Genomic DNA, 20,803 nt, shown 5'->3' with positions numbered 1-20,803 from the left:
TGTATATAAACCCCCCCCGAACCCCCTCGATCAGATTCCAGTCTGTAACTCCCTCCCGGGGTATCTGTTATTCTGTATATAACCCCCCCGAACCCCCTCGATCAGATTCCAGTCTGTAACTCCCTCCCCGGGGGGTATCTGTTACTCTGTACATAAACCCACCCGAACCCCATCGATCAGATTCCAGTCTGTAACTCCCTCCCCGGGGGGTATCTGTTATTCTGTGTATAAACCCCCCCCGAACCCCCTCGATCAGATTCCAGTCTGTAACTCCCTCCCCGGGGTATCTGTTATTCTGTATATAAACCCACCCGAACCCCATCGATCAGATTCCAGTCTGTAACTCCCTCCCCGGGGGGTATCTGTTATTCTGTATATAAACCCCCCCGAACCCCCTCGATCAGATTCCAGTCTGTAACTCCCTCCCCGGGGGGTATCTGTTATTCTGTGTATAAACCCCCCCCCGAACCCCCTCGATAAGATTCCAGTCTGTAACTCCCTCCCGGGGGGTATCTGTTATTCTGTATATAAACCCCCCCCGAACCCCCTCGATCAGATTCCAGTCTGTAACTCCCTCCCCGGGGTATCTGTTATTCTGTATATAAACCCCCCCCGAACCCCCTCGATCAGATTCCAGTCTGTAACTCCCTCCCGGGGTATCTGTTATTCTGTATATAAACCCCCCCGAACAGATTCCAGTCTGTAACTCCCTCCCGGGGTATCTGTTATTCTGTTTCTAGACCCCCGCCGAACCCCTCGATCAGATTCCAGTCTGTAACTCCCTCCCGGGGTATCTGTTACTCTGTATATAAACCCACCCGAACCCCCTCGATCAGATTCCAGTCTGTGACTCCCTCCTGGGGTATCTCTTATTCTGTATATAAACCCCCCCGAACCCCCTCGATCAGATTCCAGTCTGTAACACCCTCCCGGGGGTATCTGTTATTCTGTATATAATTCCCCCCGAACCCCCTCGATCAGATTCCATCTGTAACTCCCTCCCCGGGGGGTATCTGTTATTCTGTATATAAACCCCCCGAACCCCCTCGATCAGATTCCAGTCTGTAACTCCCTCCCGGGGGGTATCTGTTATTCTGTATATAACCCCACCCGAACCCCCTCAATCAGATTCCAGTCTGTAACTCCCTCCCGGGGTATCTGTTATTCTGTGTATAAACCCCCCGAACCCCCTCAATCAGATTCCAGTCTGTAACTCTCTCCCGGGGTATCTGTTATTCTGTATATAGACCCCCGCCGAACCCCTCGATCAGATTCCAGTCTGTAACTCCCTCCCGGGGTATCTGTTACTCTGTATATAAACCCACCCGAACCCCCTCGATCAGATTCCAGCCTGTAACTCCCTCCCGGGGGGTATCTGTTATTCTGTATATAAACCCCCCCCGAACCCCCTCGATCAGATTCCAGTCTGTAACTCCCTCCCGGGGTATCTGTTACTCTGTACATAAACCCACCCGAACCCCATCGATCAGATTCCAGTCTGTAACTCCCTCCCCGGGGGGTATCTGTTATTCTGTGTATAAACCCCCCCCGAACCCCCTCGATCAGATTCCAGTCTGTAACTCCCTCCCCGGGGTATCTGTTATTCTGTATATAAACCCACCCGAACCCCATCGATCAGATTCCAGTCTGTAACTCCCTCCCCGGGGGGTATCTGTTATTCTGTATATAAACCCCCCCGAACCCCCTCGATCAGATTCCAGTCTGTAACTCCCTCCCCGGGGGGTATCTGTTATTCTGTGTATAAACCCCCCCCGAACCCCCTCGATCAGATTCCAGTCTGTAACTCCCTCCCGGGGGGTATCTGTTATTCTGTATATAAACCCCCCCCGAACCCCCTCGATCAGATTCCAGTCTGTAACTCCCTCCCCGGGGTATCTGTTATTCTGTATATAAACCCCCCCGAACCCCCTCTATCAGATTCCAGTATGTAACACCCTCCCGGGGGTATCTGTTATTCTGTATATAAACCCCCCGAACCCCCTCGATCAGATTCCAGTCTGTAACTCCCTCCCCGGGGGGTATCTGTTATTCTGTATAAAATTCCCCCCGAACCCCCTCGATCAGATTCCAGCCTGTAACTCCCTCCCCGGGGGGTATCTCTTATTCTGTATATAAACCCCCCGAACCCCCTTGATCAGATTCCAGTCTGTAACTCCCTCCCGGGGGGTATCTGTTATTCTGTATATAAACCCCCCGAATCCCCTCGATCAGATTCCAGGCTGTAACTCCCTCCCGGGGTATCTGTTATTCTGTATATAAACCCCCCCGAACAGATTCCAGTCTGTAACTCCCTCCCGGGGTATCTGTTATTCTGTTTCTAGACCCCCGCCGAACCCCTCGATCAGATTCCAGTCTGTAACTCCCTCCCGGGGTATCTGTTACTCTGTATATAAACCCACCCGAACCCCCTCGATCAGATTCCAGTCTGTGACTCCCTCCTGGGGTATCTCTTATTCTGTATATAAACCCCCCCGAACCCCCTCGATCAGATTCCAGTCTGTAACACCCTCCCGGGGGTATCTGTTATTCTGTATATAATTCCCCCCGAACCCCCTCGATCAGATTCCATCTGTAACTCCCTCCCCGGGGGGTATCTGTTATTCTGTATATAAACCCCCCGAACCCCCTCGATCAGATTCCAGTCTGTAACTCCCTCCCGGGGGGTATCTGTTATTCTGTATATAACCCCACCCGAACCCCCTCAATCAGATTCCAGTCTGTAACTCCCTCCCGGGGTATCTGTTATTCTGTGTATAAACCCCCCGAACCCCCTCAATCAGATTCCAGTCTGTAACTCTCTCCCGGGGTATCTGTTATTCTGTATATAGACCCCCGCCGAACCCCTCGATCAGATTCCAGTCTGTAACTCCCTCCCGGGGTATCTGTTACTCTGTATATAAACCCACCCGAACCCCCTCGATCAGATTCCAGCCTGTAACTCCCTCCCGGGGGGTATCTGTTTTTCTGTATATAAACCCCCCCGAACCCCCTCGATCAGATTCCAGCCTGTAACTCCCTCCCGGGGGGTATCTGTTATTCTGTATATAAACCTCCCTGAACCCCCTCGATCAGATTCCAGTCTGTAACTCCCTCCCCGGGGGGTATCTGTTATTCTGTATATAACCCCCCCGAACCCCCTCAATCAGATTCCAGTCTGTAACTCCCTCCCGGGGGTATCTGTTATTCTGTATATAATTCCCCCCGAACCCCCTCGATCAGATTCCAGTCTGTAACTCCCTCCCGGGGGGTATCTGTTATTCTGTATATAAACCCCACCGAACCCCTCAATCAGATTCCAGTCTGTAACTCCCTCCCGGGGTATCTGTTATTCTATATATAAACCCCCCCGAACCCCTCGATCAGATTCCAGTCTGTAACTCCCTCCCCGGGGGGCTATCTGTTATCCTGTATATAAACCCCCCCGAACCCCTCGATCAGATTCCAGTCTGTAACTCCCTCCCCGGGGGGCTATCTGTTATCCTGTATATAAACCCCCCCGAACCCCTCGATCAGATTCCAGTCTGTAACTCCCTCCCGGGGTATCGCTTATTCTGTATATAAACCCCCGCAAACCCCTCGATCAGATTCCAGTCTGTAACTCCCTCCCGGGGTATCTGTTATTCTGTATATAAACCCCCCACAGAAACCCCTCGATCAGATTCCAGTCTGTAACTCCCTCCCGGGGTATCTGTTATTCTGTATATAAACCCCCCACAGAAACCCCTCGATCAGATTCCAGTCTGTAACTCCCTCCCGGGGTATCTGTTATTCTGTATATAAACCCCCCCGAACCCCTCGATCACATTCCAGTCTGTAACTCCCTCCCGAGGGGTATCGCTTATTCTGTTTATAAACCCCCCCGAACCCCCTCGATCAGATTCCAGTCTGTAACTCCCTCCCCGGGGGGTATCTGTTATTCTGTATATAACCCCCCCGAACCCCCTCGATCAGATTCCAGTCTGTAACTCCCTCCCGGGGTACCTGTTATTCTGTATATAAACCCCCCCCCCCGAACCCCCTCGATCAGATTCCAGTCTGTCACTCCCTCCCCGGGGGGTATCTGTTATTCTGTATATAAACCCCCCCGATCAGATTCCAGTCTGTAACTCCCTCCCGGGGTATCTGTTATTCTGTATATAGACCCCCGCCGAACCCCTCGATCAGATTCCAGTCTGTAACTCCCTCCCGGGGTATCTGTTACTCTGTACATAAACCCACCCGAACCCCATCGATCAGATTCCAGTCTGTAACTCCCTCCCCGGGGGGTATCTGTTATTCTGTATATAAACCCCCCCGAACCCCCTCGATCAGATTCCAGTCTGTAACTCCCTCCCCGGGGGGTATCTGTTATTCTGTGTATAAACCCCCCCCGAACCCCCTCGATCAGATTCCAGTCTGTAACTCCCTCCCGGGGGGTATCTGTTATTCTGTATATAAACCCCCCCCGAACCCCCTCGATCAGATTCCAGTCTGTAACTCCCTCCCGGGGTATCTGTTACTCTGTACATAAACCCACCCGAACCCCATCGATCAGATTCCAGTCTGTAACTCCCTCCCCGGGGGGTATCTGTTATTCTGTGTATAAACCCCCCCCCGAACCCCCTCGATCAGATTCCAGTCTGTAACTCCCTCCCCGGGGTATCTGTTATTCTGTATATAAACCCACCCGAACCCCATCGATCAGATTCCAGTCTGTAACTCCCTCCCCGGGGGGTATCTGTTATTCTGTATATAAACCCCCCCGAACCCCCTCGATCAGATTCCAGTCTGTAACTCCCTCCCCGGGGGGTATCTGTTATTCTGTGTATAAACCCCCCCCGAACCCCCTCGATCAGATTCCAGTCTGTAACTCCCTCCCGGGGGGTATCTGTTATTCTGTATATAAACCCCCTCCGAACCCCCTCGATCAGATTCCAGTCTGTAACTCCCTCCCCGGGGTATCTGTTATTCTGTATATAAACCCCCCCGAACCCCCTCTATCAGATTCCAGTATGTAACACCCTCCCGGGGGTATCTGTTATTCTGTATATAAACCCCCCGAATCCCCTCGATCAGATTCCAGGCTGTAACTCCCTCCCGGGGTATCTGTTATTCTGTATATAAACCACCCCGAACAGATTCCAGTCTGTAACTCCCTCCCGGGGTATCTGTTATTCTGTTTCTAGACCCCCGCCGAACCCCTCGATCAGATTCCAGTCTGTAACTCCCTCCCGGGGTATCTGTTACTCTGTATATAAACCCACCCGAACCCCCTCGATCAGATTCCAGTCTGTGACTCCCTCCTGGGGTATCTCTTATTCTGTATATAAACCCCCCCGAACCCCCTCGATCAGATTCCAGTCTGTAACACCCTCCCGGGGGTATCTGTTATTCTGTATATAATTCCCCCCGAACCCCCTCGATCAGATTCCATCTGTAACTCCCTCCCCGGGGGGTATCTGTTATTCTGTATATAAACCCCCCGAACCCCCTCGATCAGATTCCAGTCTGTAACTCCCTCCCGGGGGGTATCTGTTATTCTGTATATAACCCCACCCGAACCCCCTCAATCAGATTCCAGTCTGTAACTCCCTCCCGGGGTATCTGTTATTCTGTGTATAAACCCCCCGAACCCCCTCAATCAGATTCCAGTCTGTAACTCTCTCCCGGGGTATCTGTTATTCTGTATATAGACCCCCGCCGAACCCCTCGATCAGATTCCAGTCTGTAACTCCCTCCCGGGGTATCTGTTACTCTGTATATAAACCCACCCGAACCCCCTCGATCAGATTCCAGCCTGTAACTCCCTCCCGGGGGGTATCTGTTTTTCTGTATATAAACCCCCCCGAACCCCCTCGATCAGATTCCAGCCTGTAACTCCCTCCCGGGGGGTATCTGTTATTCTGTATATAAACCTCCCTGAACCCCCTCGATCAGATTCCAGTCTGTAACTCCCTCCCGGGGGTATCTGTTATTCTGTATATAACCCCCCCGAACCCCCTCAATCAGATTCCAGTCTGTAACTCCCTCCCGGGGGTATCTGTTATTCTGTATATAATTCACCCCGAACCCCCTCGATCAGATTCCAGTCTGTAACTCCCTCCCGGGGGGTATCTGTTATTCTGTATATAAACCCCACCGAACCCCTCAATCAGATTCCAGTCTGTAACTCCCTCCCCGGGGGGCTATCTGTTATCCTGTATATAAACCCCCCCGAACCCCTCGATCAGATTCCAGTCTGTAACTCCCTCCCCGGGGGGCTATCTGTTATCCTGTATATAAACCCCCCCGAACCCCTCGATCAGATTCCAGTCTGTAACTCCCTCCCGGGGTATCGCTTATTCTGTATATAAACCCCCGCAAACCCCTCGATCAGATTCCAGTCTGTAACTCCCTCCCGGGGTATCTGTTATTCTGTATATAAACCCCCCACAGAAACCCCTCGATCAGATTCCAGTCTGTAACTCCCTCCCGGGGTATCTGTTATTCTGTATATAAACCCCCCACAGAAACCCCTCGATCAGATTCCAGTCTGTAACTCCCTCCCGGGGTATCTGTTATTCTGTATATAAACCCCCCCGAACCCCTCGATCACATTCCAGTCTGTAACTCCCTCCCGAGGGGTATCGCTTATTCTGTTTATAAACCCCCCCGAACCCCCTCGATCAGATTCCAGTCTGTAACTCCCTCCCCGGGGGGTATCTGTTATTCTGTATATAACCCCCCCGAACCCCCTCGATCAGATTCCAGTCTGTAACTCCCTCCCGGGGTACCTGTTATTCTGTATATAAACCCCCCCCCGAACCCCCTCGATCAGATTCCAGTCTGTCACTCCCTCCCCGGGGGGTATCTGTTATTCTGTATATAAACCCCCCCGAACCCCCTCGATCAGATTCCAGTCTGTAACTCCCTCCCCGGGGGGTATATGTTATTCTGTATATAAACCCCCCCCGAACCCCCTCGATCAGATTCCAGTCTGTCACTCCCTCCCCGGGGGGTATCTGTTATTCTGTATATAAACCCCCCCGATCAGATTCCAGTCTGTAACTCCCTCCCGGGGTATCTGTTATTCTGTATATAGACCCCCACCGAACCCCTCGATCAGATTCCAGTCTGTAACTCCCTCCCGGGGTATCTGTTACTCTGTACATAAACCCACCCGAACCCCATCGATCAGATTCCAGTCTGTAACTCCCTCCCCGGGGGGTATCTGTTATTCTGTATATAAACCCCCCCGAACCCCCTCGATCAGATTCCAGTCTGTAACTCCCTCCCCGGGGGGTATCTGTTATTCTGTGTATAAACCCCCCCCGAACCCCCTCGATCAGATTCCAGTCTGTAACTCCCTCCCGGGGGGTATCTGTTATTCTGTATATAAACCCCCCCCGAACCCCCTCGATCAGATTCCAGTCTGTAACTCCCTCCCGGGGTATCTGTTACTCTGTACATAAACCCACCCGAACCCCATCGATCAGATTCCAGTCTGTAACTCCCTCCCCGGGGGGTATCTGTTATTCTGTGTATAAACCCCCCCCGAACCCCCTCGATCAGATTCCAGTCTGTAACTCCCTCCCCGGGGTATCTGTTATTCTGTATATAAACCCACCCGAACCCCATCGATCAGATTCCAGTCTGTAACTCCCTCCCCGGGGGGTATCTGTTATTCTGTATATAAACCCCCCCGAACCCCCTCGATCAGATTCCAGTCTGTAACTCCCTCCCCGGGGGGTATCTGTTATTCTGTGTATAAACCCCCCCCGAACCCCCTCGATCAGATTCCAGTCTGTAACTCCCTCCCGGGGGGTATCTGTTATTCTGTATATAAACCCCCCCCGAACCCCCTCGATCAGATTCCAGTCTGTAACTCCCTCCCCGGGGTATCTGTTATTCTGTATATAAACCCCCCCGAAACCCCTCTATCAGATTCCAGTATGTAACACCCTCCCGGGGGTATCTGTTATTCTGTATATAAACCCCCCGAACCCCCTCGATCAGATTCCAGTCTGTAACTCCCTCCCCGGGGGGTATCTGTTATTCTGTATAAAATTCCCCCCGAACCCCCTCGATCAGATTCCAGCCTGTAACTCCCTCCCCGGGGGGTATCTCTTATTCTGTATATAAACCCCCCGAATCCCCTCGATCAGATTCCAGGCTGTAACTCCCTCCCGGGGTATCTGTTATTCTGTATATAAACCCCCCCGAACAGATTCCAGTCTGTAACTCCCTCCCGGGGTATCTGTTATTCTGTTTCTAGACCCCCGCCGAACCCCTCGATCAGATTCCAGTCTGTAACTCCCTCCCGGGGTATCTGTTACTCTGTATATAAACCCACCCGAACCCCCTCGATCAGATTCCAGTCTGTGACTCCCTCCTGGGGTATCTCTTATTCTGTATATAAACCCCCCCGAACCCCCTCGATCAGATTCCAGTCTGTAACACCCTCCCGGGGGTATCTGTTATTCTGTATATAATTCCCCCCGAACCCCCTCGATCAGATTCCATCTGTAACTCCCTCCCCGGGGGGTATCTGTTATTCTGTATATAAACCCCCCGAACCCCCTCGATCAGATTCCAGTCTGTAACTCCCTCCCGGGGGGTATCTGTTATTCTGTATATAACCCCACCCGAACCCCCTCAATCAGATTCCAGTCTGTAACTCCCTCCCGGGGTATCTGTTATTCTGTGTATAAACCCCCCGAACCCCCTCGATCAGATTCCAGTCTGTAACTCTCTCCCGGGGTATCTGTTATTCTGTATATAGACCCCCGCCGAACCCCTCGATCAGATTCCAGTCTGTAACTCCCTCCCGGGGTATCTGTTACTCTGTATATAAACCCACCCGAACCCCCTCGATCAGATTCCAGCCTGTAACTCCCTCCCGGGGGGTATCTGTTTTTCTGTATATAAACCCCCCCGAACCCCCTCGATCAGATTCCAGTCTGTAACTCCCTCCCGGGGGGGTATCTGTTATTCTGTATATAATTCCCCCCGAACCCCCTCGATCAGATTCCAGTCTGTAACTCCCTCCCGGGGGGTATCTGTTATTCTGTATATAAACCCCACCGAACCCCTCAATCAGATTCCAGTCTGTAACTCCCTCCCGGGGTATCTGTTATTCTATATATAAACCCCCCCGAACCCCTCGATCAGATTCCAGTCTGTAACTCCCTCCCCGGGGGGCTATCTGTTATCCTGTATATAAACCCCCCCGAACCCCTCGATCAGATTCCAGTCTGTAACTCCCTCCCCGGGGGGCTATCTGTTATCCTGTATATAAACCCCCCCGAACCCCTCGATCAGATTCCAGTCTGTAACTCCCTCCCGGGGTATCGCTTATTCTGTATATAAACCCCCGCAAACCCCTCGATCAGATTCCAGTCTGTAACTCCCTCCCGGGGTATCTGTTATTCTGTATATAAACCCCCCACAGAAACCCCTCGATCAGATTCCAGTCTGTAACTCCCTCCCGGGGTATCTGTTATTCTGTATATAAACCCCCCACAGAAACCCCTCGATCAGATTCCAGTCTGTAACTCCCTCCCGGGGTATCTGTTATTCTGTATATAAACCCCCCCGAACCCCTCGATCACATTCCAGTCTGTAACTCCCTCCCGAGGGGTATCGCTTATTCTGTTTATAAACCCCCCCGAACCCCCTCGATCAGATTCCAGTCTGTAACTCCCTCCCCGGGGGGTATCTGTTATTCTGTATATAACCCCCCCGAACCTCCTCGATCAGATTCCAGTCTGTAACTCCCTCCCGGGGTACCTGTTATTCTGTATATAAACCCCCCCCCGAACCCCCTCGATCAGATTCCAGTCTGTCACTCCCTCCCCGGGGGGTATCTGTTATTCTGTATATAAACCCCCCCGAACCCCCTCGATCAGATTCCAGTCTGTAACTCCCTCCCCGGGGGGTATATGTTATTCTGTATATAAACCCCCCCCGAACCCCCTCGATCAGATTCCAGTCTGTAACTCCCTCCCGGGGTATCTGTTATTCTGTATATAAACCCCCCCCGAACCCCCTCGATCAGATTCCAGTCTGTCACTCCCTCCCCGGGGGGTATCTGTTATTCTGTATATAAACCCCCCCGATCAGATTCCAGTCTGTAACTCCCTCCCCGGGGTATCTGTTATTCTGTATATAAACCCCCCCCGACCCCCCTCGATCAGATTCCAGTCTGTCACTCCCTCCCCGGGGTATCTGTTACTGTTTGGTTCTGTTCTGTTTGTTAAGGCCTCTCTCAGCACCAGGGGGCAGTGTGGTGCTTCTGCTGAATTTGTATAGCCCCCGATGTTGTAATGTGACCAAAGGTAATTCGGAAATGCTTTCCTGTGTTTGGAATTTTGGTCCTGTGCCCAGCCCCCGAGCCCGGAAATCTGAGGGGTTCAGCTGAAGGGGGAATCAATCCCATCTTTGCCGCAATTATACAGGGATCTGAGACTGTTTGCGAATGTGATCTCTGCTTGATTAGTAGGAGGCCATTCAGCCCATTAAGTGAGAGGAAATACATCCTCATCCCTCTCTTAGATGGACAACCCCTTTACTCTGAAATGATGCCCCACGCAATGGAGAAACGCCCTCTCCGCATCGCCCCCTGCCCACGTCTCCTGATGAATCTTCAGTCAGATGTCTTCTCAATCTTCTGAACTCCCAGCGAGCACAGGCCCCAAACTACTCGACCTCTCCCTCCTCAGACAGCCCCTCCAACCCCGACATCAGAGAAGCAAACCTTTCATTTCCAGCCTATCTCTGCTTAGATACGGGGCCCAAAAACTGTTCACGCTGCGGTCTGCAGGCCAGCTCAGAGGGGATGAATGGCCTCCTGTTACTGATGGGGTCTCTGGATAAGGTTGATGTAGTCGGTGGCGAGGTGGGATCGGGCTTTCGATCGGATTTTACTTCCTTTTGATCTGGGGTCGACGGTGACCCCCCCTCCCCAAGTTTCATGTCTGCCCTATCCCCCTTCAGCACCAACACTGATCATCCCACCCTCGCCCCCCCCAAGCTGGTGGGTTTACCCCTCAACGACTGGCCTCCCCTCCATGTTCCTCCAGCTCTCTGAGTGAGAGAGGGTCCCCCAAGGACGCAGAAAGCCCCATCCCTGGCAACTGCAATGGGAGGCTACATCGAGCTGAAAGATGCCATTCCCCTGTTCAATAACACCCCCCCCCCCCCCACCCCCCCGCAACTGAAGGAATGGAGAGTGCGGACTAACTGTGTCACCCTGTCCACGTGCTCACCACACCGCCCCCCGCAAAAAAAATCAGGAAATTCGAGGCCGTCAAAGATTCGTTTAATTGTCCCGAGATCCAATGAAAAGTAGTGTTTTACATGCTAACCAGGCAACATGTACCTTACTCCCTGTTACAGGAAGGATGTTGTGAAAGGGTCAGGAAAGATTTACAGGGATGTCGGAGGGTTTGAGCTACAGGGAGAGGCTGGGGCTGTTTTCCCCGGAGCGTCGGAGACTGAGGGGGGGACCTTATAGAGGTTTATAAACCCATGAGGGTCATGGGTAGGGGGGATAGACAAGGTCTTATCCCCCAGGGATGGGGGAGTCCAAAACTAGAGGGGCATAGGTTTAAGGTGAGAGGGAAAGGGACCTGAGGGGCCTCCGATGCTCCGGGCAAAACAGCCCCAGCCTCTCCCTGTAGCTCCAACCCTCCAACATCTTTCCTGACCCTTTCACAACATCCTTCCTGTAGCAGGGAGACCAGGATTGGACGCAGTATTCCCAAAGCGGCCCTAACCAATGTCCTGTACAGCCCCAACATGACTCTCCCAACTCCCTCTACTCAACGCACTGACCCATAAAGGCAAGTGCACCTTCATTATCCCAGGCTAATAGTTGGCAGTTAGGAGTCAGATTCCCAGAGGCTGGAATACCAGGGCAAGGGGCCGCACTGGGAATGTTGTGAGCAGTTTTGGGCCCCCCGCCCCCCCCATCCCTCAGCGAGGATGTGCTGGAGGGGGACCAGAGGAGATTAGAGGGGAGGCGATGGCCTTGTGCTATTATTGCAGGACCCGCGAACCCAGAGACCTGGGTAACATTCCCGGGGACCCGGGTTCGAATCCCGCCCGCAGCACAATTTGAATTCAATAAAAACATCTGGAATTAAGAATCTATCGATGACCAGGAATCTGTTGTCGGGGAAAAGCCCGTTCACCAGTGTCCTCCTTACCTGGTCTGGGCCTACAGAGGAAGTGGGTGGGGGCCGGTACAGTGACAGCATTTAATAGGCATCAGGATGGGGACGTGGATGGGACGGGTTTAGAGTGATAGGGGCCAAACGGGACTGGTTGTGTTCGGGATTACGGTCAGCATGGACGAGTTGGGCCGAAGGGCCTGTGGTTGACTCTTAACTGCCCCCCCTGGGACGATTAGGGGATGGGACAATAAATACTGGGCCAGGCCAGTCATGCCTCTCATCTCGTGAATGAATAATATGAAATAATTTTGCAGAGAATGATCCCAGGGATGGGGTAGTAGGAACTGCAGGTGCTGGAGAATCTGAGATAACAAGGTGTGGGGCTGGATGGACACAGCAGGCCCAGCAGCATCAGAGGAGCAGGAAAGCTGACGTTTCAGGTCCGGACTCTTTCTGTAGAAGGGTCTAGGCTTGAAACGTCAGCCTTCCTGCTCCTAAGATGCTGCTGGGCCTGCTGTGTTCATCCAGCTCCGCACCGTGTTATCTCAGATTCTCCAGCATCTACTGTCTCTGATACTCTAAACCTTATTTCGAAAGACTGGCCAGATTCGTACACAAACGCAGGAGAGATGTTCTGATACTTTCTTAATGCTGGTCAGCTAAACAGAGACATAACTGGGGTCTCCATTCTTCGACAGGTTAAGGAGGGAAGGCTACACGGTTCAGGTTAGTGTAAATGACTACCTGGATATATACTGCCCACACAATGATGGATCACTGCCCAAGCACCAGGCAGAGCAGTATGTCCTCTACATGGTGAACCGTGAGGGCTACAGGAGCTGTGAACCCAGCCTGGGCTTTAAACGTTGGGAATGCAACCGCCCGCACTCCCCACACAGCCCCATCAAATTCTCCGAGAAGTTCCAACGCTACAGTGCCTTCTCCCTCGGCTACGAATTCCACGCGGGCCAGGAGTATTACTACATCTGTGAGTAAGGCCGCTTCGCGTTGGCCGTTTGCGCTCCGCACCATAGGGACCACGGATCCAGGCAGAGACGGGGCTGTGCAAGCGGGGAAACGGGCCGTGGACGGGAGTCAGCACGACATCACGGGCCAAAGGGCCTGCGTCCCAGACCCCGCCGTCCACCTCGCCCGCGCCCACCAGCTATTCCGATATCATCGCGTTCTTGTTTCAAACACGCCCACAAGGTCATCTCCCCCGCTCCCCCTCCCATCCTCCTGCCGGCTTCTATCCTTCCCATAGCAGGGCCACCAGATCTGGAGATGGTTCTCCAAAATGGGGCCCTTCGATATCCTCGACAGCAGAACACAATTTGGCCCCTATCCCTCTTAACTCTTCCTGTTCAAAGAAGTGCAACAGTGTGGAAGTGGGCCATTCAGCCCCTTGGATCCACACTGAACGTCAGAAAACCACCCTTCCCTGGAAACCTACATTTAGCACGGCCACTCCACCTTAACCCGCACATCCCTGGGCACTGCGGGACAATTTAGCACGGCCAAACCACCCTATCCTGCACATCCCTGGGAACTAGGGGACAATTTAGCACGGCCAATCCACCCTAACCCACACATCCCTGGGCACTACGGGACAATTTAGCACGGCCAATCCACCCTAACCCGCACATCCCTGGGCACTACGGGATAATTTAGCACGGCCAATCCACCCTAACCCGCACATCCCTGGGCACTGCGGGACAATTTAGCACGGCCAAACCACCCTATCCTGCACATCCCTGGGAACTACGGGACAATTTAGCACGGCCAATCGACCCTAACCCGCACATCCCTGGGCACTATGGGACAATTTAACACGGCCAAATCACCCTAACCCGCACATCCCTGGGCACTACGGGGCAATTTAGCACGGCCAATCCACCCTAACCCACACATCCCTGGGCACTACGGGGCAATTTAGCACGGCCAATCCACCCTAACCCACACATCCCTGGGCACTACAGGACAATTTAGCACGGCCAATCCACCCTAACCCACACATCCCTGGGAACTACGGGACAATTTAGCACGGCCAATCGACCCTAACCCGCACATCCCTGGGCACTATGGGACAATTTAACACGGCCAATCCACCCTAACCCGCACATCCCTGGGCACTACGGGACAATTTAGCACGGCCAATCCACCCTAACCCGCACATCCCTGGGCACTACGGGACGATTTAACACGGCCAATCCACCCTAACCCGCACATCCCTGGGCACTACGGGACAATTTAGCACGGCCAACCCACCCTAACCCGCACATCCCTGGGCACTACGGGACAATTTAGCACGGCCAATCCACCCTAACCCGCACATCCCTGGGCACTACGGGACAATTTAGCACGGCCAATCCACCCTAACCCGCACATCCCTGGGCACTACGGGACAATTTAGCACGGCCAATCCACCCTAACCCGCACATCCCTGGGCACTACGGGACAATTTAACACGGCCAATCCACCCTAACCCGCACATCCCTGGGCACTACGGGACAATGTAGCACGGCCAATCCACCCTAACCAGCACATCCCTGGGCACTACGGGACAATTTAGCACGGCCAATCCACCCTAACCCACACATCCCTGGGCACTACGGGACAATTTAGCACGGCCAATCCACCCTAACCCGCACATCCCTGGGCACGACAGGACAATTTAGCACGGCCAATCCACCCTAACCCGCACATCCCTGGGCACTACGGGACAATGTAGCACGGCCAATCCACCCTAACCAGCACATCCCTGGGCACTACGGGACAATGTAGCACGGCCAATCCACCCTAACCAGCACATCTCTGGGCACTACGGGACAATTTAGCACGGCCAATCCACCCTAACCCGCACATCCCTGGGCACTACGGGACAATGTAGCACGGCCAATCCACCCTAACCAGCACATCCCTGGGCACTACGGGACAATTTAGCACGGCCAATCCACCCTAACCCGCACATCCCTGGGCACTACGGGACAATTTAGCACGGCCAACCCACCCTAACCCGCACATCCCTGGGCACTATTGGACAATGTAGCACGGCCAATCCACCCTAACCCGCACATCCCTGGGCACTACGGGACAATTTAGCATGGCCAATCCACCCAAACCCGCACATCCCTGGGCACTACGGGACAATTTAGCACGGCCAATCCACCCTAACCCGCACATCCCTGGGCACTACGGGACAATTTAGCACGGCCAATCCACCCTAACCCGCACATCCCTGGGCACTACGGGACAATTTAGCACGGCCAACCCACCCTAACCCGCACATCCCTGGGCACTACGGGACAATGTAGCACGGCCAATCCACCCTAACCAGCACATCCCTGGGCACTACGGGACAATTTAGCACGGCCAATCCACCCTAACCCGCACATCCCTGGGCACTACGGGACAATGTAGCACGGCCAATCCACCCTAACCCGCACATCCCTGGGCACTACGGGACAATTTAGCACGGCCAACCCACCCTAACCCGCACATCCCTGGGCTCTACGGGACAATTTAGCACGGCCAATCCACCCTAACCCGCACATCCCTGGACACTACGGGACAATTTAGCACGGCCAATCCACCCTAACCCGCACATCCCTGGGCACTACGGGACAATTTAGCACGGCCAATCCACCCTAACCCGCACATCCCTGGGCACTACGGGACAATTTAGCACGGCCAATCCACCCTAACCCGCACATCCCTGGGCACTACGGGACAATTTAGCACGGGCAATCCACCCTAACCCGCACATCCCTGGGCACTATGGGACAATTTAGCACGGCCAATCCACCCTAACCCGCTCATCCCTGGGCACTACGGGACAATTTAGCACGGCCAATCCCACCCTAACCCGCTCATCCCTGGGCACTACGGGACAATTTAGCACGGCTAGGGAGGGGTCACACGGTGGGTGGCAATTTGAGGGTGGGGGCGTGGATTCAGGGTAAGAGAAGGGAGGGGGGTGGGGGAGACAAAATGGAGGTGGATGGGAGGTGGAGCAGGTGAGCAACGGAGGGAGTGAGAAGGCGACAGAGGGAAGCACGGAGAGAGGGGAGTGTGACAGAGGGAGTGTGATTAAAGCAGACGAAGCGAAAGGAGGGAGAGGGGCATAAGCCGTGGGGAGAAATAGATGTTCATTGATCACAGTCAAAAAAACAACACTGTGAATTCGTATAGCGCCTTCAGCCAAGATTCCCCCACTGCTTCGAACAGAGGCAGTTCATTCAACTCAGTTTGACTTTGAGACCTAAGAGGAGGTATTAGGGACCAGGGAGAAAATATTTGAGCCAAGAGGCTGGGTTTAAGGAGTGTTTTACAGGAGACAGAGAGAGAGAGAGAGAGAGAGAGAGAAAGAAAGAAATGGAGAGGTTGAGCGTACTATGTACGAAGCTCAGGGCTGCCCCCTACAGGCAGCTGAAGGCACGGCTCCCTACTGCAGGCCAATGGGAATCACTGGATGTGGGGGAGGCAAGGATTGAGCGGTGTGTAGGGGGTGGGAGGGATATGGAGGGGTGACAGAGATAGGGAGGGGGTGTAGGGGATGGATGGAGTGACAGAGATAGAGAGGGGGTGTCGGGGGATTGAGGGGGTGACAGAGATAGGGAGGGGGTGTCGGGGGATGGAGGGGGTGACAGAGATAGGGAGGGGGTGTCGGGGGATGGTGGGGGTGACAGGGATAGGGAGGGCGTGTAGGGGGTGGTGGCGGTGACAGGGTGTCGGAGTGGGGAGCGTCGGGGAGGGGGTGCCAGGTGTGGGGAGCGTCGGGGAGCGGCTGTCGGAGTGGGGAGCGTCGGAGAGGGGGTGCCGGGAGTGGGGAGTGTTGGGGAGCGGGTGCCGGAGTGGGGAGCGTCGGGGAGCGGCTGTCGGAGTGGGGAGCGTCGGAGAGGGGGTGCCGGGAGTGGGGAGTGTTGGGGAGCGGCTGTCGGAGTGGGTAGCGTCGGGGAGGGGGTGCCAGGTGTGGGTAGCGTCGGGGAGCGGCTGTCGGAGTGGGTAGCGTCGGGGAGGGGGTGCCGGGAGTGGGGAGCGTCGGGGAGCGGCTGTCGGAGTGGGGAGCGTCGGAGAGGGGGTGCCGGGAGTGGGGAGCGTCGGAGAGGGGGTGCCGGGAGTGGGGAGCGTCGGGGAGCGGGTGCTGGAGTGGGGAGCGTTGGGGAGCGGCTGTCGGAGTGGGGAGCGTCGGGGAGCGGGTGCCGGAGTGGGGAGCGGGTGCCGGAGTGGGGAGCGTCGGGGAGCGGGTGCCGGAGTGGGGAGCGTCGGAGAGGGGGTGCCGGGAGTGGGGAGCGTCGGAGAGGGGGTGCCGGGAGTGGGGAGCGTCGGGGAGCGGGTGCTGGAGTGGGGAGCGTTGGGGAGCGGCTGTCGGAGTGGGGAGCGTCGGGGAGCGGGTGCCGGAGTGGGGAGCGGGTGCCGGAGTGGGGAGCGTCGGGGAGCGGGTGCCGGAGTGGGGAGCGTCGGAGAGGGGGTGCCGGGAGTGGGGAGCGTCGGGGAGGGGGTGTCGGGAGTGGGGAGCGTCGGGGAGCGGGTGCCGGGAGTGGGGAGCGTCGGGGAGGGGGTGCCGGGAGTGGGGAGCGTCGGGGAGCGGGTGTCGGGAGTCGGGTAAGGGATGGCTCTCTCTGATAGTCTGTCTGTTGCAGCAACTCCGACCCACCATCACGGGACGACATGTCTGAAGATGAAGGTGTTTGTTTGCTGTGCAACCTGTAAGTGTCCCTGGGGAGTGGGGCCTATTGAGCGTATCCAGGGGAGTGATCTCTGGGAAGTGAGGCTGGAGACTGGGCACAGGGGAGAGGGCCTGGCGCATGGGCCCAGGGGACTGGGTCTGGGATATGGGCCCAGGAAAGTTGGCCTGGAATATGGGTCTAGGTGAGTGGGCCTGGTGTGTGGGCCCAGGGGAGCGGGCCCGGAGGTGTGGGACCCGGGGAGCGGGCCCGGAGGTGAGGGGCCCGGGGAGCGGGCCCGGAGGTGTGGGCCCAGGGGAGCGGGCCCGGAGATGTCGGCCCAGGGGAGCGGGCCCGGAGATGTCGGCCCCGGGGAGCGGGCCCGGAGATGTCGGCCCCAGGGAGCGGGCCCGGAGGTGTGGGGCCCGGGTAGCGGGCCCGGAGGTGTGGGGCCCGGAGATGTGGGTCCCAGGGGAGCGGGCCCGGAGGTGTGGGCCCAGGGGAGCGGGCCCGGAGATGTCGGCCCCGGGGAGCGGGCCCGGAGGTGTGGGCCCAGGGGAGCGGGCCCGGAGGTGTGGGACCCGGGGAGCGGGCCAGGAGATGTGGGCCCCAGGGGAATTACAGATCACCCTCCCCACAGTGACAGAGTGCAGCGAAGCCCCTTCGGCCCATCGAATTGCGCTGACAATAACTAGCACGTGAAGGCGCGCTGGCCAACATGGGAACCGCGTCGTTGCTGTAAATTTTCAAATACGCACGGGTTGACCTGGTGGGGGACGTCGATGGGTCTGTGTTCCAGAGGCTAATGCTGCGAGGGGCAGGGGTTCGATCCCGACACGGAACACCCCCCTCCCCAAAACCCCGGGTGGGATTCCTGTTCATCGATCCCGGGGATAGTGACTGTCACCGATTGTGGGGTCGGGGGGGGCGCGGTGGGATCTGCCCATTCTGTTGGGTCTTGAACTCAGGAGATGGTCAAACTTTAACCTTTGATCTTCCTTCCTCCTTAACCGCCGCCCCCACCCCACCCCACCCCACCGCCCCCCCCACTCCATCTGCAGTGCCGCATCACCCAGAGGAGCAGCCAGTACCAACTCTGCCACAATTCACCATGGGCTACGATCTGAAGACCATCGAGGACCCGGGTGTGTTCCCAACTTGGGGAGGGCTGGAAAAGGCATAGAATCCATGCTATTGGCGGAGGGGGTTTCTGGGAGGGAGCTCTGAGGGAGGGTCTGGCAGGAGGATTTTGAGGGCGGGTCTTGAGGTGGGGTCTGGGGCGAGGGTCTTGGGGGAGGGTTTTGAGGGAGGGTCTTGTGGGTGGGGAGAGAGGGAGGGTCTTGGGGGCGGGGAGAGAGGGAGGGTCTGGGGGGAGGGTTTTGAGGGAGGGTCTTGGGGGCGGGGAGAGAGGGAGGGTCTGGGGGGAGGGTTTGGAGGGAGAGTCTGGGGGTGGGTTTTGAGGGAGGACCTTGGGGGAGGGTAGAGAGGGAGGGTCTGGGGCGAGGTTCTAGAGGGGTGGTCTCGGGGGAGGGTTTTGAGGGAGGGTCTTGGGGGCGGGGAGAGAGGGAGGGTCTGGGGGGAGGGTTTTGAGGGAGGTTCTCAAGGTGGGGTCTTGGGGGTGGGCCTGGAGGGATGGTCTGGGGGTGCAGAGCGAGTACAGACCCTGAAGTCTGCGGGGGGCATGTTGTTGGAGGGGTTTCTGAGGGACAGGTATTGGAAAAGCAGGGACTGATTGGGGATAGACCAGAGGGGAGGAGACGGCCCGAGTGGTAACGTTCACGCAGAGACCCGGGGAATGTTCACACAGGGACACGGGGAATGTTCACACAGGGACACGGGGAATGTTCACACAGGGACACGGGGAATGTTCACGCAGCGACACGGGGAATGTTCACGCAGGGACACGGGGAATGTTCACACAGGGACACGGGGAATGTTCACGCAGGGACCCGGGGAATGTTCACACAGAGACACGGGGAATGTTCAGGGGACCCGGGGAATGTTCAGGGGACACGGGGAATGTTCACACAGGGACACGGGGAATGTTCACACAGGGACACGGGGAATGTTCAGGGGACCCGGGGAATGTTCAGGGGACACGGGGAATGTTCACACAGGGACACGGGGAATGTTCACACAGGGACACGGGGAATGTTCAGGGGACCCGGGGAATGTTCAGGGGACACGGGGAATGTTCACGCAGGGACACGGGGAATGTTCACACAGGGACACGGGGAATGTTCAGGGGACCCGGGGAATGTTCAGGGGACACGGGGAATGTTCACGCAGGGACCCGGGGAATGTTCACACAGAGACACGGGGAATGTTCACACAGGGACACGGGGAATGTTCACACAGAGACCCGGGGAATGTTCAGGGGACCCGGGGAATGTTCACACAGGGACCCGGGGAATGTTCACACAGAGACACGGGGAATGTTCACGCAGGGACCCGGGGAATGTTCACACAGGGACACGGGGAATGTTCACACAGAGACCCGGGGAATGTTCACACAGAGACCCGGGGAATGTTCACACAGAGACCCGGGGAATGTTCACACAGGGACACGGGGAATGTTCACACAGAGACCCGGGGAATGTTCACACAGGGACACGGGGAATGTTCACACAGAGACACGGGGAATGTTCACACAGAGACACGGGGAATGTTCACACAGGGACACGGGGAATGTTCAGGGGACCCGGGGAATGTTCACACAGAGACACGGGGAATGTTCAGGGGACCCGGGGAATGTTCACACAGGGACACAGGGAATGTTCAGGGGACCCGGGGAATGTTCACACAGAGACCCAGGGAATGTTCACGCAGGGACCCGGGGAATGTTCACACAGAGACACGGGGAATGTTCACACAGGGACACGGGGAATGTTCAGGGGACCCGGGGAATGTTCACACAGAGACATGGGGAATGTTCACGCAGGGACCCGGGGAATGTTCACACAGGGACACGGGGAATGTTCA

At 55.8% G+C, this 20,803-nt stretch overlaps 1 protein-coding gene across 1 annotated transcript in view; it reads left to right on the top strand.

Moving 5' to 3' along the window:
• Positions 1-12,135: 12,135 nt before the first annotated feature.
• Positions 12,136-20,803, top strand: part of LOC132206154 (ephrin-A3-like) — an 11,848-nt gene continuing 3,180 nt past the window's right edge. The window contains exons 1-4 of the mRNA XM_059638932.1: positions 12,136-12,224; positions 12,854-13,143; positions 17,798-17,863; positions 18,883-18,966. Of these exons, the coding sequence (XP_059494915.1) occupies positions 12,136-12,224; positions 12,854-13,143; positions 17,798-17,863; positions 18,883-18,966 (529 nt within the window). The remainder of the gene's footprint in view (positions 12,225-12,853; positions 13,144-17,797; positions 17,864-18,882; positions 18,967-20,803) is intronic.

Source organism: Stegostoma tigrinum, chromosome 32, assembly GCF_030684315.1.
Source record: "Stegostoma tigrinum isolate sSteTig4 chromosome 32, sSteTig4.hap1, whole genome shotgun sequence".
Lineage (NCBI taxonomy): Eukaryota > Metazoa > Chordata > Chondrichthyes > Orectolobiformes > Stegostomatidae > Stegostoma > Stegostoma tigrinum.
This window is presented reverse-complemented; position numbering and strand designations above follow the sequence as displayed.